Source organism: Thalassophryne amazonica, chromosome 11, assembly GCF_902500255.1.
Source record: "Thalassophryne amazonica chromosome 11, fThaAma1.1, whole genome shotgun sequence".
Classification (NCBI taxonomy): domain Eukaryota; kingdom Metazoa; phylum Chordata; class Actinopteri; order Batrachoidiformes; family Batrachoididae; genus Thalassophryne; species Thalassophryne amazonica.
This window is the reverse complement of record NC_047113.1, coordinates 38708402-38726208: the sequence shown is the minus strand read 5'-3', so window position 1 is coordinate 38726208 and position 17807 is coordinate 38708402. Positions and strand designations below refer to the sequence as shown.

Genomic DNA, 17807 nt, shown 5'->3' with positions numbered 1-17807 from the left:
AGACAGTGGCACTAACAGAAAGACAGGAGGCAGAGCTGAAGGTGGCAGAGCTGAAGATGTTGAGATTCTCTTTGGGAGTGACAAGAATGGACAAGATTAGGAATGAACATATCAGAGGGACAGCTCAGGTGGGACGGTTTGGAGACAAAGTCAGAGAGGCGAGATTGAGATGGTTTGGACATGTGCAGAGGAGGGACCCAGGGTATATAGGGAGAAGGATGCTGAGGATGGAGCCACCAGGCAGGAGGAGAAGAGGGAGACCAAAGAGGAGGTTCATGGATGCTGAGAGAGGACATGCAGGTGGTTGGTGTGACAGAGGAAGATACAGAGGACAGGGTGAGATGGAAACGATTGATCTGCTGTGGCGACCCCTAACGGGAACAGCCGAAAGACAAAGAAGAAGAAGAAGCTGGTTTACGAACTGTGTGCACTGAGGATTGTGTCTTTCCAATGAGCAAAATAGCTTGAATTGTTAATTTAACAATGTTTGCCTTCAGGAATATGAAATTTGACGTTTGTCCGCCTGAGTGCACAAAAGTGTGTGCTGGACTTGGGTGACATTTGCACATGGACTTAGATTTATCAAGATGAAAAAGGGTTCTAATTGTATCTGTGTATTGCGCATTTGTATATTAACTTGAGAGAGCGCTGTGTCAGCAACTGAGAAGCCACTGCCTTCTCAGAGTACACAGAGAACAGTTCTCTGTGTGCACATTTCTCTGTACATTCTACCAGCAGAATGCAGCATAATTATTCACCAGCTTTCTTAAATAAAGTTGATTGACCAAAATGTCTGAAATAGCAGATTATTTATTTATTTATTTATTTATTTGTTACTAGCTTGTGAACAGGGCAGCATGGTGGATTAGTGGTTAGCACTGTTGCCTCACAGCGAGAAGGTCATGAGTTCGATTCCCACCTGTGTCCTTTCTGTGTGGAGTTTGCGTGTTCTCCCCATATTTGTGTGGGTTTTCTCCGGGTGCTCCGGATTCCTCCCACATCCAACGACATGCAGGTTAGGTGGATTGGAAACTTTTAAATTGTCCGTAGGTGTGTGTGTGTGTGTGTGTGTGTGTGTGTGTGTGTGTGTGTGTGTGTGTGTGTGTGTGTGTGTGTGTGTGTGTGTGTGTGTGTGTGTGTGTGTGTGTGTGTGTGTGTGTGTGTGTGTGTTTGCTTGTCTATATGTGGCCCTGCGACAGACTGGCGTCCTGTTCTGGGTGTACCCCGCCTCGTGCTCTATGACTGCTGAGATAGGCTCCAGCCCCTGCGACCCTTAATTGGACTAAGCGGTTGAAGATGAGTGTGTGTGAGCTTGTGAACACATTCACCTATGTCACAGAGTTCAGGCGTAATGGAGCACACCACACATACCTGCAAGTGGCTGATTGAAATTCCTTTGGCACTTACGGTTGTGTGTGTTCATTTACATACTGCTGTCTATAGCACATTACCACCCACTGTCATGCATGCAGTTATTCTTAGTAAATCCCCTTTAAAACATTCTCCAACCCAACGCGCAAAGATTTGAAAAGCCCATGCTACTGTATATTGCACTTCCTATATGAGATCTTAGTACATCGAACCCCTTTCAAATCAGAAAAAACTTTGATGTCATTTGGTTGTGTAATATCCCTTTAATGTGACTGCCACTTGCTGGATGGTTAGTAGATGCTGGATTGATGATGGATTAGGAGCAGGTGTGTTCGTCAATGAGACAGACAGACACTGTTTACACTCATGAATGTGTAAAATCAGAGAAATACTGTCCCTGGTTTTGGAGTTACACGTAGGTTAAAATTATTTCTTTTTTTACCTATTTATTTTATTCGGAAAGCCTCGGTGGCCACCGAGGTCACTGCTGCTATTTGCAAAGTACAAAGATCAAATTAGTTCAAGTTTCACTTTATTTAACCTTAAAAAGGAAATTTAGAGTGCAACAGGATGTCCAGAACATGTACAACAAAACACCACCAGATGTCCACAACAATTCGTCCTTACCTTAGCCTAAAACTGTGACCACATGGGCACAAATTAAACTCCCCAAAGAGTGGGTTCTCAGGACAGTTCAAAATTTGGTTAGTCTTTCCTCTGACCTGTTTATGTTGCAGCTGTTTTAGCCGTACCCCAACCACCTTAGATGCCACATATACCAGCTTTGTTAGCTTCCACTTGCTGCTCGTTGGAAGACCACCATACCACACCACCAACTGGATGTATACATCATCATTAAAAATCCATTCAACTTTTGATGTATACTGGTGTGTTTTATGGCATACTGAGTGTGTTTTTGTGACTGAAGCATTTCATTCTGATCTCACTTGTTAGGTCATGAAACCAAGTCCATGCTGAACAACAGTGGGCCGAGGTACAAACGCAGCAAAGTCGAGCAGAGACTGAACGGTGACGTCCTCCTCTGTGGCGTTCTCCTCTTTACCATGTGTCTCATTGGAGCATTAGGTTGGCTATGACTTATGTACCATAAAAATGAATGTCACGATGAATGCTTGTGCTTTTAAGAGAAGGTTAAATTTTCCAATAATTCGCACCTGATGTCATTTTGGCCGTGAGCCCATAAACACACAAGGTGAAGCAAGAGGAAGCAGGAGGAGATGTGGTGCTAAAAATAGCTGCTGAGTGACACTCAGTGTGATTAATGTACTGTCGTCACATGTACAGGTCACTTCTACTGGCTGCAGGACCTGCCTAGTGCGCCCCCTTACCTGGTCACCAACAGTGACGGTCACCTGGACAGTCCTTCTATGTCCGCTTTCTACATGTTCTTCACCATGATCATCCTGCTGCAAGTAAAGCAATCTCTAAAGATCAACAACCTTCCCTAATCCCCATTGTCATCCTCATCTTGCCTCCTCATTTCCATACTCTCCCGGTCTCCCCTGCAGATCTTGATTCCTATCTCGCTCTATGTATCCATCGAGCTGGTGAAGGTTGCTGAGATCTTCTTTATCACTAATGATGTTGATCTGTACGACGAGGAGCTGGACAGTCGCATGCAGTGTAAGGCCCTGAACATTACAGAAGACCTGGGACAGATTGACTACATTTTCTCAGACAAGACTGGCACCCTTACTGAGAACAAGATGGTGTTCCGCCGATGCACCATCATGGGTACCGAATATCCCCACAATGAGAACAGTAAGCCAGTTAACAGCATCACTCATACAGTAAAATGTCCTGTAGGATCTTGATATTTCTATTCCCATATCTTATATTCCCATGATGCACTGTTTCTTTCTCTTTTTGCTCTGTATGCACCACTCTGCATTTAATCATTAGTGATCGATCTCTGCTCCCCTCCACAGCATGTCTTTTTCCTGGTTCTCTCCCTCAGCCCCAACCAGTCCCAGCAGAAGACTGCCCCTCCCTGAGCCTGGTTCTGCTGGAGATTTCTTCCTGTTAAAAGGGAGTTTTTCCTTCCCACTGTCGCCAAGTGCTTGCTCACAGGGGGTCGTTTTGACCGTTGGGGTTTTACGTAATTATTGTATGGCCTTGCCTTACAATATAAAGCGCCTTGGGGCAACTGTTTGTTGTGATTTGGCGCTATATAAATAAAATTGATTGATTGATTGATTGATTGATATTTGTTAACGGTATGGTCCACATGTCCCACCATTGCCATTGAGTGAAATTTTAGCATTATTTTACTTAAAATTTAGCACTGTTAGCACCAGGTTAGCACTAATTAGTAGGTAGCTTGTTGACATTAGGTCTATCAGTGGTGGAACAGTTACTAAGGAAATATGTCAGCCGTACGCTTTAATACCTGCACCCAAGGCATCTGTTTTCAGAGCCACCACCCAGTCTATGAAAATGCATTAATGAAACACCTGAGCTTATTTGGAAACTTGAGCTGAGGGGCATGTTTGGGTTTCATTTGTTCCACCCAATGTCATGCCAGTTTTGTCCATCCTCCACTTTACCATTTATGTGTTGACCAGTAGTTAAGGCAGCGACTCACTACACAAAGACACAATGTGCTTGTGCCTTATCAACATAATACAGTACCATATTGCAGAACACAGTGCATACATGACAGTGTGCTCCTGTAGCCACACATCATGTGCACAACACTGTACAGGTTTTCCCATATGTGGCTGAGAGAAAAATTAGAAATAATTCGACTGTGTGTGCAAAAGATACAAGTATTTGCCAAGTTTGATTATACCATGTGCACACGATAAGTGTTTGCACTGTGCCAAGTTGCCAAATGCACAGAAATATCCAAAATAACACTGATAGATATTATTGGGCGCAGACAGAAGTACATTTACTTGTATTACACACAGAATAGAATTTGTTTTTTCAAATAGAAAGGTGCATCACATACGCCTCATCCTGTTTTTTTCCAATGGATGCATGCACTGACATAAATATTGTATTTTCCAGACTGTATATTGCACCAGAGTGCTAGTTGCATCTATCAAAAAATGCATCACAAAGGGGGGAGACATACATCAGTTGAATCAGTCTGTATGTTGCATTTATTTTTGAAACATGGTGCTAATCATTCATGCACCAGGTGCACACACACACACGCACACACTCAGAGCGCGAGGCAGGGTACACCCAGGACAGGACGCCAGTCTGTCGTAGGGCCACATATACAGTAGATCCGGAAAGCATTCACAGCACTTCACTTTTTCGCATTTTGTTATGTTACAGCTTTATTCAAAATAAACTAATTTTTTCCTCAAAATTCTGCACACAGTATCTCATAATGACAATGTGAAAAAAAGTTGGGTTTTTTTTTAGATTTTTGCAAATTTATTCAAAATAATAATAAAAAACTAAGAAGTCACGTGTACATAAATATTCACAGCCTTTGCCATGAAGCTCACAATTTAGCTCAGGTCCATCCTGTTTCCACTGGTCATCCTTGAGATGTTTCCCCAGCTCGCAGGGCCACAAACAGACAAACAAACACATTCACACCCACTCGAAAACCTACACAAATGAAGTGACAAGTAATATGAAGGTGTGGTCAATTTTGTTCAAGAGCTTGAGCTACTAATTTCACTCATTCTCTGAGACCAGTAGAAGAGCAGGTAGCCCAGTGGATAAGGAGCTAGGAGATAGCCTGTCAATATGTAGACCTGGGTTTGAACCCTGCTCATGCTACTTGTATGTGTCCTTTGACAAGACACTTAATCTGCATTGTCCCATCCAGTTGTAAATGGGTACTGGCTTTAGCTGGGAATGTAACCTGCACTGGACTGGAGTCCCATCCAGGGGGAGTAATAGACTCTCATCTCCTCCATGCAACAGAATCCAGAGATAAGCATCAGCACCAACAGGCCTTAGAGCTGATATGGAATGTTCTTCTAAGATGAGCACTTCTTTCTCATTTAGAGGATCAGACAGTATATCTTTAAATCATCATACAGGACCAGCTTGTCATGGCCATAGATGGTGTCATTTTGTGGATGTAGATGATAATGCAGTACATTTGACATATAAAACAACTTGTAGTAACATCTATATAACACGACATGATGGTGTAACACTGGAAACACGGCACTGGTCACATCGTAAAAGCATGCTCACCTCACCAAGATGCTTGCTTATAATGCAATTGCAGTGCACACCTTGCAATAGGACTTCCCTTTCTGTACAATCATGGAAAAATTCACATTCATGTTGCATAATTGTGTATGGCCAGCAGTGCAGTGAAGTAGTTAGAGATATTTTATGCATCTGTATCTGGTGGAGGTAGAAAGAAAGCATTGTGCTCCATGTGCAGAAGCTGAAGTTGTCTCTATGACAGTAAGCTATTTTTTTTGGTATTTACAGCCATTCGTTTAGCTGTCCTTGATGAGCCAGATGAGTCAGAAGAGGATGTCCTCTTCCACCAGCAGCCACGAGTCTCACGAAACCTCCACCCTGAGGAAACGCAGCTTCACCATAGCAGTCGATGTAAGAACAAAGTCACAGAAAACATCCAGAGCAGTGTGGCTTTCAGCAGTCCTCTGGTAAGACCATCACTCAGTTGGTAATCATAGTTCCACATCTGTTTGTAGCAAACACTGCACCAATTACATTCATTTTTGTCCAGAGTGAAAAGATGAACCCCACCGCTTCTAAAACTAAAGCCTATGTTGAAGAATGTTAAACATCTCTGTTAATGCAGAGGCAAACATGCTAGAAACAGTCCTCGTTCAATCCAAGCACTGCTGCTTTTTTGTTTTTATAGAATGTCTATTGGAAGTGAAACTTTGCTGAACTTTCTGGAGGTGATTTCTCCTGATCTTCTCTTAACTGTTATTATTGGTGAGGTGTGTTGGCAACAGCCACAGCGAAGTGAATCCTGAATGTAAAACAGCAGCACTTCTGTCCAGACTATCACGGCACACGCCAAGTACATGCTCACAAAAAGCAACATCAGGATGAATCACAGATCTGCTTATGGCCTGGACAATGAAGCAACACCTTGACATTTAGTAGAGGGTGCAGGACTGGAGCCATGACCATACTGGCAGCCAACAGATGTTTGGAAGAATGACCTTGAAATATGGACAAATACATTATGGGGGCATATAATATAATGAATTAAGATTCCTGGAAATGTTGTAGAATCAGTGGTTTATTTTTGTATCAGGGTTTTGAAACATTTTTATTTTTACAATGAATGAGCTAAGCCATATGCTAACATGACTTGAATGAATAATTTTTCACTTACTAACATTATGGTAAGACAAGATATTCCTGTAATCATCCCAGTAATCAGTGCTGTGTAAGTGTCCTGTAGCAGCCCGGGTGAGACTAATTCTCCAGTAGAGAAGGGCACAAAGCGGCATCCCAGCCTTTCTTCTCACTTTGTACGGTCTCTTCCTGTCTGCTGCTGATATGCCACTGACCCAGCAGACCACAGCAAAGAAGATGGTTGATGCCACTGCAGACATATACAGGGTGACCCCCAAAAAACAGAACCCATAAAAATGTTAAGAAATCCTACAAAGGTCCGTAAACTTCAGTCTGTGTACGATCATTCTCCAAAGTTTCAGTTATCTTGGTCTCTTTGCATAAAAGTCATATTCTTTCCAAAATATGCTCCAAATGGTATGATTTGTTGGTGAACTAGGATTCCAGGCAATATGTCTTTTCCTTGGTTTGGAGCAATAGTCTTCCACAAATTTGTGGAACCTTTGTAGGATTTATTAACATTTATATGGATTCTGGGGTTTTTTGGGTCACCCTGTATAAGGCCCTTAGGTCTGCCCCCTGCACCCCAAATGACCTCAGTCTCCTCAATTGATAGAACATGCTCTGGCCCTTCCTGTGGTTAGTCCAGTTGAGTTTAGGTGAATACACAGGTATTTGTGGGATGTCACCATCTCAGTATCCACTCCCTGAATATTCACCGGTGTTGTGAAGGAGTGTCTGTGCTGACAGAATCCACCACCGTTTCCTTGGCTTTCCCTGCATTTTTCAGGAGGTAGTTCCACTGGCACCAGACCACAAAGTCCTGTATCTGTTCTCTGTACTTCCCATCGTCCTCATTTGAGATGAGGGAACGATAAAATCATCAGAGAACTTTTGCAGGTGGTATGAGGGGAAGTTGTAAGAGAGGTCTGCGGTGTATTGTATAGGGTGAAGAGAAACTGAGACAGAGCCATTCCCTGGGGGTCTCTCTGCTGCAGACCTCCAATTTTGGGTCCTCACATACTGTGGTCAATGGGTCTTATAGATCACAATCCAGGTTGTGATGTGAAGGTCCACCACTGCCAGCTGCAGTTTGTCCCTCAGGAGTGCAGGCTGCATGCAACACTGGAGAAATAAAAAAAAAACATGATCCTCACAGTGTTCCCAGGCTTCTCCATGTGACAGATGTGACACTGTTGATGGCATCACCCACCCCGATGCCGGGCTGGTTGGCAAACTGCAGCAGGTCAAAGGGACAAAAATATAATCCAACACATGAAACAAATTAGGAGCAACCCCAGTTTCAAACTCTTGCTGCAGACGCCAGCATCCACTGTCACACCTTTACATGTTTGCAGTTTGAAGCTAAATATTACTTGTATCAGATGAGTGATCTCTCCTTGGAAAAGTAAAGAAAGCATCTTTTTGTACTTAGTAAAGCTTGTGCAAACTGTAGTAACCAGGTACTTGAACTGTAGGGATGGTGAAAGAATAAATTTGTTGGGTGAATAAGAGTAAACGTAATGGTAACGTGACACAAAACCAGCAAAATAAACCAAAAATGAAAGAACGTCCCGGATAAGTTGGCTTTGGAGGATCACATCTGCAAAGTGCAATCTGAAAGCTCATACAGCAGGTTAACTCCAGTCCACATTCAACACCACCTGGAGGAACCCTAAAGATATTATTATTCATTAAAGTATTCTCACAGTCATAATCATGACTGAGGAGCATGAAATAGAAAGAAAAAGGGTTCAAGTTCAAATGTGATGAATGTAGCATAGCAGTGCGCATAAGAGCTTCTTGACAAGAACAAACCCCGTGAGCATGTTGAGAGGTTTTCTGTTACAACACAAAATGAGTTACTCCTTCCTCAGTGCTGTGTGAGTCATGATAAATGCATTTACAATTATGGAAATGTAAAAATGATTCATCTATTTTCTCAAGTGCTTATCCTGCTCAGGGGGCTGAAGGCTTTCCCACCATGTACTGAGCAAAAGGAGGATGCATCATGGACATGATGCTCATCTATCATAGGTCCAATGAAAATATGTGAATTACAATAATAGCAAGGGCAGCACAGTGGCTTGGTGGCTAGCACTGTTGCCTCACAGCAAAAAGGTCATTGGGATTGATTCCCACCTGTGACCTTTCTGTGGGGAGTTTGCATGATCTCCCCACGTTTGTGTGGGTTCCCTCCAGGTCTGTCATGCAGCTTAGGTGGATTGGAAACTTTAAATTGTGCATGCGGGTGTGAATGTGTTTGTCTACAGTGCATCTAGAAAGTATTCACAGTGCTTCACTTTATGTTACAACCTTATTAGAAAATTCCCTCAAAATTCTGCTCACAACACCCCATAATGACAAGATGGAAAATGTTTCTTATTATTTTGAAAAAAAACTCTTCTTTTAGTACACTTAACCTTTACCAGTGTCCAAAATTGGCTTTTAAAAACACATTTGACTGCACAGCTCCATGACTTCCCAGTCGCAGTCCGCGCTGCAGATGGCCAAGCTGCTAGGTGTCAGCGATGAGCACATCCATTTTGGCTCAGCATCGCCCCCGTATCTGTGACAGGGCATATGGTCATGCTGAGCACCATTTGGTTCAGAGTGTGGGTCTCACGTAAACTGTAAATGTGCACTATAGATTAGTCATCATCATCTTGATGCACTCGTACAGTAGCTCTGTTTCTATTTCTACCCACAGGCCAAAATGTGTAGGCCAAGAAAAACAAGCTGAGGCAGTAAAACTCTCAGGGTGCTGCTCAGCACAGAGCCCAAATCTCTTCCGAAAATCTTTGGTCTTGTTTAAATCAGTGCAGAAATGTGTGTGAGTTTAATCAGGTGAAAACCCTCATGAAATATGCCCTATTTGCTGATTTTTTTTTTTTTTTTTTTTTTTTTTTGAAAAATATGAAGCGTGCAGTTTTGTTTCTTTGTCAGCAGTCGTGTTTAATTCGCAAACTTTGCACCAACAGGAAACTGAGGTGATTCCGGACAAAAAACTGCTGCGGCGCGTCAGCACTGCAGACAACATCCGGACCACGGATCCGTACCTGGACTTTTTTCTGGCTCTCGCCATTTGCAACACGGTGGTGGTTTCCATAGCAACGCCTCAGAGACAGAGGGTGAGCACTTACTGTGATTGTGGATGGGAAGTGGAGATGGAGAAAGGATAGATGGATGGAGGATTCGTGGTTATAAATTAGACAAACTTAAAGTTTAAAAACAGTTTGGAGTTTCTGTTGTTTTATTTTCCAGATAATTTATTAGTAAAAGTGTTATTTAGCCTATTTGTGAGTGGAAACATTTCCCTCTCCTATCAGCGGCCAGTCCTATTTTCCTTCGTAGCTCTTTAAGGGTGCAGTAGAAGTGGTTGTCTTCACTAAATTAGCTGCACAGTAAAGGAGGATTTCATGGGGGGCAATCAGGGCAGCCTTCATTAACCTGCGCACTGACTGTTCCTGAAGGCAGCGTTTGGAGCGCTAATGGTCAGAAGAAACAAACAGGCTTTTCCTCTGAGTTTGCAAGTTTAAGCACAAAAAGTACAGATTGTTCTCCTGATCAGACTCCACATATATCACAGTTTAACTAGAGGGCAACTCAAGAGAGCGTCGCACCGCTCAGGGCCAACAGTCCCGTTTAGACGCCAGAGCACGTCAGAGCGCTGTCCTACCAGAGTATGATTAACTAAGAATTCAACTGGCAGACACTTAAAAATATGAATCAAAAATGTAAGTATTTGACTGCTGTCATAAATTAATCCATCGAGTCGGTTGAAGGTTAAAAGACAGCAACCATTATCACAGCATATTTGTTATGTGTCGGACGCAGCTCGGAGAACCGACCAGCGTTTGAAGGACCCAGTATGAAATAAGCAGAGCACGGTACAAAGGCTAACTGAATTTAATACATAACAGTGATCATAATAATAATAAAAGGTGCGGTCTGGCGTGGTGCGCTCCCAGCAGCGCTAATGGTCCGGAGCCAGAAGCTGTTTCGGACCCAAGGACCCCGCCGACACCCCCCAGGTGGCCGCAACAACCGAGTCTGTGAAAGAAGGAACCATTATGTGAGTCCACACTCTACACACAGAACACTTAAAGGTGTACAAACAGCAAACACTTCCTGGCTTGATTACTGATCAGCTTCCAACCTGCAGGCATGGAACATCCAGTTCACAAATCACCACCGCAGGGGAAGCTGATACATGACTAACATACAGCTCAATACAATAAGGTGTGAGGGACACCACATTTACTGACTGTATAACTGTTAGTCACAAAATCCAACGTACCTCAGGAAGTGTGCTGACGAGCGTGAGACCTCACCCTCTCCTCTTTCACAGACCGTGCATCAAACCTGGACATTCTCAGCGTCCGCTGCTGATGAGATGGCTCCCAAGACGACGATCTCACCCGTCTGGTCACAAGGTCGAGTCTCTGGCAAATGCACACTGGGCACCTCAGTCTTAAATGCCAACATACTCCAATCCCTCCAGATGCACCTCAGCTGTGAGTCCTGACGAGTCGCAGGTGATCAGGGTGAAGTCCTAACAGCCTCAGCAACACAGCCACTCAGTCCCAAATGCATGCCACCTGGGAGGAAACACAAAAGGCAAACAAACCGGCAGCCAGGCCCCCCCAGCCATACAACAATATTTCTGTTTAAAGCGACATTATCGTGGTGAATTATTTATCTCTGAGCTGATAATCCCCCACAGCATTTTAGCATACAGGAGGCTTTTGTAACTCTAACCTTAAACACAACACTGGCAGCAGCCAGTCTGACTTCTCACTCCTTCCTAAATGAGATTTGTCAAAATATGATCCAACACCGGCTCTCGTCTCCATGTTTTCCAGTGTTCTGCTCGACAAAAGCCATGACTGCCAAATGTGCATAAAGTGTGTGTTCAATGAATGGGCATTTTTAAAATTTATTTAACCTTGGCTGCATTGCTCTTTATGATACACTAGTCAAAGTAACTAAGACAGTTAAAGTATTGAGGGAAAAATATACACGCAACACTTTTGGTTTTGCTCCCATTTTGTATGAGATGAACTCAAAGATCTAAAACTTTTTCCACATACACAATATCACCATTTCCCTCAAATATTGTTCACAAACCAGTCTAAATCTGTGATAGTGAGCACTTCTCCTTTGCTGAGATAATCCATCCCACCTCACAGGTGTGCCATATCAAGATGCTGATTAGACACCATGATTAGTGCACAGGTGTGCCTTAGACTGCCCACAATAAAAGGCCACTCTGAAAGGTGCAGTTTTGTTTTACTGGGGGGGGGGATACCAGTCAGTATCTGGTGTGACCACCATTTGCCTCATGCAGTGCAACACATCTCCTTTGCATAGAGTTGATCAGGTTGTCAATTGTGGCCTGTGGAATGTTGGTCCACTCCTCTTCAATGGCTGTGCGAAGTTGCTGGATATTGGCAGGAACTGGTACACGCTGTCATATACGCCGGTCCAGAGCATCCCAAACATGCTCAATGGGTGACATGTCCGGTGAGTATGCCGGCCATGCAAGAACTGGGACATTTTCAGCTTTTAAGAATTGTGTACAGATCCTTGCAACATGGGGCCGTGCATTATCCTGCTGTAACATGAGGTGATGTTCTTGGATGTATGGCACAACAATGGGCCTCAGGATCTCGTCACGGTATCTCTGTGCATTCAAAATGCCATCAATAAAATGCACCTGTGTTCTTCGTCCATAACAGACGCCTGCCCATACCATAACCCCACCGCCACCATGGGCCACTTGATCCACAACATTAACATCAGAAAACCGCTCACCCACACGACGCCACACATGCTGTCTGCCATCTGCCCTGGACAGTGTGAACCGGGATTCATCCGTGAAGAGAACACCTCTCCAACGTACCAAACGCCAGCGAATGTGAGCATTTGCCCACTCAAGTCAGTTACGATGACGAACTGGAGTCAGGTCGAGACCCCGATGAGGACAACGAGCATGCAGATGAGCTTCCCTGAGACAGTTTCTGACAGTTTGTGCAGAAATTCTTTGGTTATGCAAACCGATTGTTTCAGCAGCTGTCTGAGTGGCTGGTCTCAGACGATCTTGGAGGTGAACATGCTGGATGTGGAGGTCCTGGGCTGGTGTGGTTACACGTGGTCTGCGGTTGTGAGGCTGGTTGGATGTACTGCCAAATTCTCTGAAATGCCTTTGGAGACGGCTTATGGTAGAGAAATGAACATTCAATACACGAGCAACAGCTCTGGTTGACATTCCTGCTGTCAGCATGCCAATTGCACGCTCCCTCAAATCTTGCAACATCTGTGGCTTTGTGCTGTGTGATAAAACTGCACCTTTCAGAGTGGCCTTTTATTGTGGGCAGTCTAAGGCACACCTGTGCACTAATCATGGTGTCTAATCAGCATCTTGATATGGCACACCTGTGAGGTGGGATGGATTATCTCAGCAAAGGAGAAGTGCTCACTATCACAGATTTAGACTGGTTTGTGAACAATATTTGAGGGAAATGGTGATATTGTGTATGTGGAAAAAGTTTTAGATCTTTGAGTTCATCTCATACAAAATGGGAGCAAAACCAAAAGTGTTGCGTTTATATTTTTGTTGAGTGTTGATCAAATATTCTGAGTGGTTTTGTGTGCATTCTGCAGGAGGACTTTTGTGTGTTCCCAGAGTGAATAAAAAGTCTGCCGGTCACAGTGTTTTCTCCTCCTATATTCCAGCTCTGTGAAATGATCTCCCGGTACACATACAGCAATCGGATAATGTGGAGCCTTTTGAATCGAAACTGAAAACCTATTTTTTGTTTTTGTTGGGAAAGTGTAGGAACACGGACCCACAACAGGGGGCGCAAATGAACGGACAATGGAGTAAGTCAAATAACAACGCTTTACTGTTGTGAATGTGCACAACGAATACAACCAATCACAGAAATGGACAACAGTCAATTTACAAAAGTGTCGTGTGGGCAGGCTCGAAGATAGGAGACGCCTCTCCAAGGTAAGACCGGTACCACACGGCTTCCTCCGCCACAGGACCCCGGGTATACTGGAGCCGCCAAGTCCCGAACTCCCAGGTGGCCACTGCCTCCGCGTGTCGGACCTGGTACTGCTGGCGAGGAACAAAAACACAATTAAAGGTGGGCGCGTTTGCACCCAGTAATCCACACGGCAGGAAAGCTACCTCCACCTCTCGTTGGAAAAAAGGTCTGTTATCACTCACAAAAGTCACAAAAGGTTACTGTCAAGCAGTCAGCTGAGAATATTACCTTCCAGGTAGAACGATATCTCGGCAATGAGGTGGAGATGCCGTCCTGCTGATATACCCCACTGATGATTGCCGTCAGCTGTCTCAGGTGATGGGTGACAGCTGTCACCGAGGCTGCTCCCGTGAGGCGGCGGCGCCCTCTGGTGCCTGGAGCCCGCACTCCAGGCAGGGCGCCCTCTGGTGGTGGTAGGCCAGCAGTACCTCCTCTTCAGCGGCCCACACAACAGGACCCCCCCCTCAACGGGCGCCTCCTTGTCCGGGTGGCGACGGTAGAAGTCGGCCAGGAGGGCCGGGTCCAGGATGAAGCCCCTCTTCACCCAGGAGCGGTCTTCAGGGCCGTACCCCTCCCAGTCCACCAGATATTGAAAGCCCCGGCCCATCCGTCGGACGTCCAACAACCGGCGCACTGTCCAAGCCGGCTCGCCATCGATGATCCGGGCAGGAGGTGGCGCCGGACCGGGTGTACAGAGGGGCGAGGTGTGATGGGGCTTGATTTTCGACACATGGAACACTGGATGGATCCGCAGTGAGGCTGGAAGCTGAAACCTCACTGCGGCGGGATTGATGACCTTGAGGATTTTAAACGGTCCTATGTACCTGTCCTGTAGTTTGGGGGAGGCCACTTGTAGTGGGATGTCCTTTGTGGACAACCACACTTCCTGCCCGGGGCGATACGTAGGGGCCGGGGTCCGCCGCCGGTCTGCATGGGTCTTCGCCCTCATCCGGGCCCTCAACAAAGCAGAACGGGCGGCACGCCACACCCGACGGCACCTCCGCAGGTGGGCCTGGACCGAGGGCACACCGACCTCTCCCTCAACCACCGGGAACAACGGGGGCTGATACCCCAAACACACCTCAAAGGGGGAGAGGCCGGTGGCTGATGACACTTGACTGTTGTGGGCGTACTCGATCCAGGCCAGATGAGTACTCCAGGCCGCCGGGTGCGCGGCTGTCACACAACGCAGTGTTTGCTCCATTTCTTGATTGGCCCGCTCTGCTTGCCCGTTGGTCTGGGGGTGATACCCGGACGAGAGACTGACCGTGGCCCCCAGCTCCCGGCAAAAGCTCCTCCAGACATGCGAGGAGAACTGGGGACCGCGATCAGAGACGATGTCTGATGGTATCCCATGCAGGCGGACGACGTGGTGGACCAGGAGGTCCGCTGTCTCCTGGGCCGTTGGGAGCTTCGGGAGGGCCACGAAGTGGGCCGCCTTGGAGAATCGGTCCACTATCGTGAGGATCACGGTGTTGCCCTGGGACGGCGGGAGGCCCGTGACAAAATCCAGGCCGATGTGGGACCAGGGGCGATGAGGCACGGGCAGCGGCTGTAGCAGTCCCGGAGCCTTGCGATGGTCGGCCTTGCCCCTGGCACAGGTGGTACAGGCCTGGATGTAGTCCCGGACGTCGGCCTCCAGGGACGCCCACCAGAAGCGCTGCCGGACAACTGCCACGGTTCTTCGCACCCCTGGATGACAGGAGAGCTTGGAGCCGTGACAGAAGTCCAGGACTGCAGCCCTAGCCTTTGGTGGGACGTACAGTCTGTTCTTTGGTCCAGTCCCGGGGTCCGGGCTCCGTGCCAGGGCCTCCCGGACGGTTCTCTCTACGTCCCAGGTGAGGGTGGCCACGATAGTGGACTCCGGGATGATGGGTTCCGGTGGATCCGACAACTCCGCTTTGACCTTGTCTTCGTGTACCCGGGACAAGGCATCCGACTTCTGGTTCTTGGTCCCGGGCCGGTAGGTGATGCGGAAGTCAAAACGGCCGAAGAACAGTGACCAGCGGGCTTGCCTGGGATTCAGCCGCTTGGCGGTCCTGATATATTCCAGGTTCCGGTGGTCAGTGAAAACCGTGAACGGCACGGACGTTCCCTCCAACAGGTGTCTCCACTCTTCAAGAGCCTCTTTCACCGCTAGGAGTTCTCGGTTGCCGACGTCATAGTTCCGTTCAGCCGGGGTCAACCTGCGGGAAAAATAGGCACACGGATGAAGGACCTTATCGGTCTTCCCACTCTGGGACAGCACAGCTCCTATCCCTGAGTCCGAGGCATCCACTTCAACCACTAACTGGCGGCTAGGATCGGGCTGCACCAGAACGGGTGCAGACGAGAAGCGCCGTTTCAACTCCTTGAACGCGGCATCGCAACGATCCGACCAGGTGAAGGGGACTTTTGGTGAGGTCAGGGCTGTCAGGGGGCTAGCAACCTGGCTGTAGCCCTTAATGAACCTCCTGTAGAAATTCGCAAAGCCGAGGAACTGTTGCAGCTTCCTACGGCTTGTGGGTTGGGGCCAGTCTCTCACCGCTGCAACCTTGGCCGGATCAGGAGCGACGGAGTCGGGGGAGATGATGAACCCCAGGAAGGACAAAGAGGTGCGGTGAAACTCACACTTCTCGCCCTTAACAAACAGCCGGTTCTCCAATAACCGCTGCAGGACCTGACGTACATGTCGGACATGGGTCTCAGGATCCGGAGAAAAGATGAGTATGTCGTCTAAATATACGAAGACGAATCGGTGCAGGAAGTCCCGCAAGACATCATTAACCAATGCTTGGAACGTCGCGGGAGCATTTGTAAGACCGAACGGCATGACCAGGTACTCAAAATGACCTAACGGGGTGTTAAATGCCGTCTTCCACTCGTCTCCCTTCCGGATCCGAACCAGGTGATACGCATTCCTAAGATCAAGCTTGGTGAATATCTTGGCTCCATGCAGGGGCGTGAACACCGAATCCAACAAGGGTAAGGGGTATCGGTTACGAACCGTGATTTCGTTCAGCCCCCTGTAATCAATGCATGGACGTAATCCGCCATCCTTTTTCCCCACAAAAAAGAAACCCGCACCCATCGGGGAGGTGGAATTCCGGATCAACCCGGCAGCCAAAGAGTCCCGGATGTAGGTCTCCATTGATTCGCGTTCAGGTCGTGAGAGGTTGTACAGCCTGCTGGACGGGAACTCAACGCCTGGAACCAAATCAATGGCACAATCATACGGGCGGTGCGGGGGAAGGGTGAGTGCCAGATCCTTGCTGAACACCTCCGCAAGGTCATGGTACTGCACCGGCACCGTCCCTAGATTGGGCGGGGCTCTGACCTCCTCCCTGGCCTGGGACCGGGAGGAACCGAGGAACCTAAACATACCCGATGGCAGGTCTCGCTCCACTGGACCACTACCCCGGACGGCCAATCGATCCGGGGATTGTGCTTCAACATCCAGGGAAAACCTAAAATCACACGGGAGGTGGCCGGAGTTACAAAAAACTCGATCTCCTCCCGGTGATTCCCCGACACCACCAGAGTTACTGGTGGTGTCTTGTGGGTGATTGGAGGGAGTAGGGAGCCATCTAGTGCCCGTACCTGCACAGGCGAGGTAAGCGCCACCAGAGGGAACCCTATCTCCCTGGCCCATTTGCTATCAAGCAAATTCCCTTCTGAGCCCGTGTCCACCAGTGCTGGGGCCTTCAGGGTTAAATCCTCATAAAGGATTGTAACTGGGAGTCGTGTGGCGATGTGGGTGTGTCCCACGTGAACGTCTCGGCCCCCCCCTAGCCCAGTGTCTAGGGGCGGGCGTTGGTGTTTAACCGTTCGGGGCAGTCTCGTACCTGATGCTCAATCGAGCCACAAACAAAACACGCTCCGCGGGCCAGCCTCCTTTGTGTGACCGGTGCCCTAAATGTTGCCCTACTCGTGTCCATAGCTTCGTCAGCAGGGGGAGCTGTGATCGCACGGAGCGCAGGGGCCGTGGAGCGTGGGGAGGGCAGAACGCGGTCGGAACCGGAAGGGAGAGGGACGACGCGTGCCTGGCCACGCCCTTCGTCTCGTTCCCGACGGCGCTCATTTAACCGATTGTCTAATCGTATGACAAGATCGATA

The 17807-nt window shown here is 47.3% G+C and overlaps 1 protein-coding gene across 1 annotated transcript in view; it reads left to right on the top strand.

Moving 5' to 3' along the window:
- Positions 1–17807, top strand: part of atp10b (ATPase phospholipid transporting 10B) — a 56926-nt gene that overhangs the window by 15532 nt on the left and 23587 nt on the right. The window contains exons 5-9 of the mRNA XM_034181750.1: positions 2326–2457; positions 2677–2804; positions 2901–3153; positions 5809–5987; positions 9639–9788. Of these exons, the coding sequence (XP_034037641.1) occupies positions 2326–2457; positions 2677–2804; positions 2901–3153; positions 5809–5987; positions 9639–9788 (842 nt within the window). The remainder of the gene's footprint in view (positions 1–2325; positions 2458–2676; positions 2805–2900; positions 3154–5808; positions 5988–9638; positions 9789–17807) is intronic.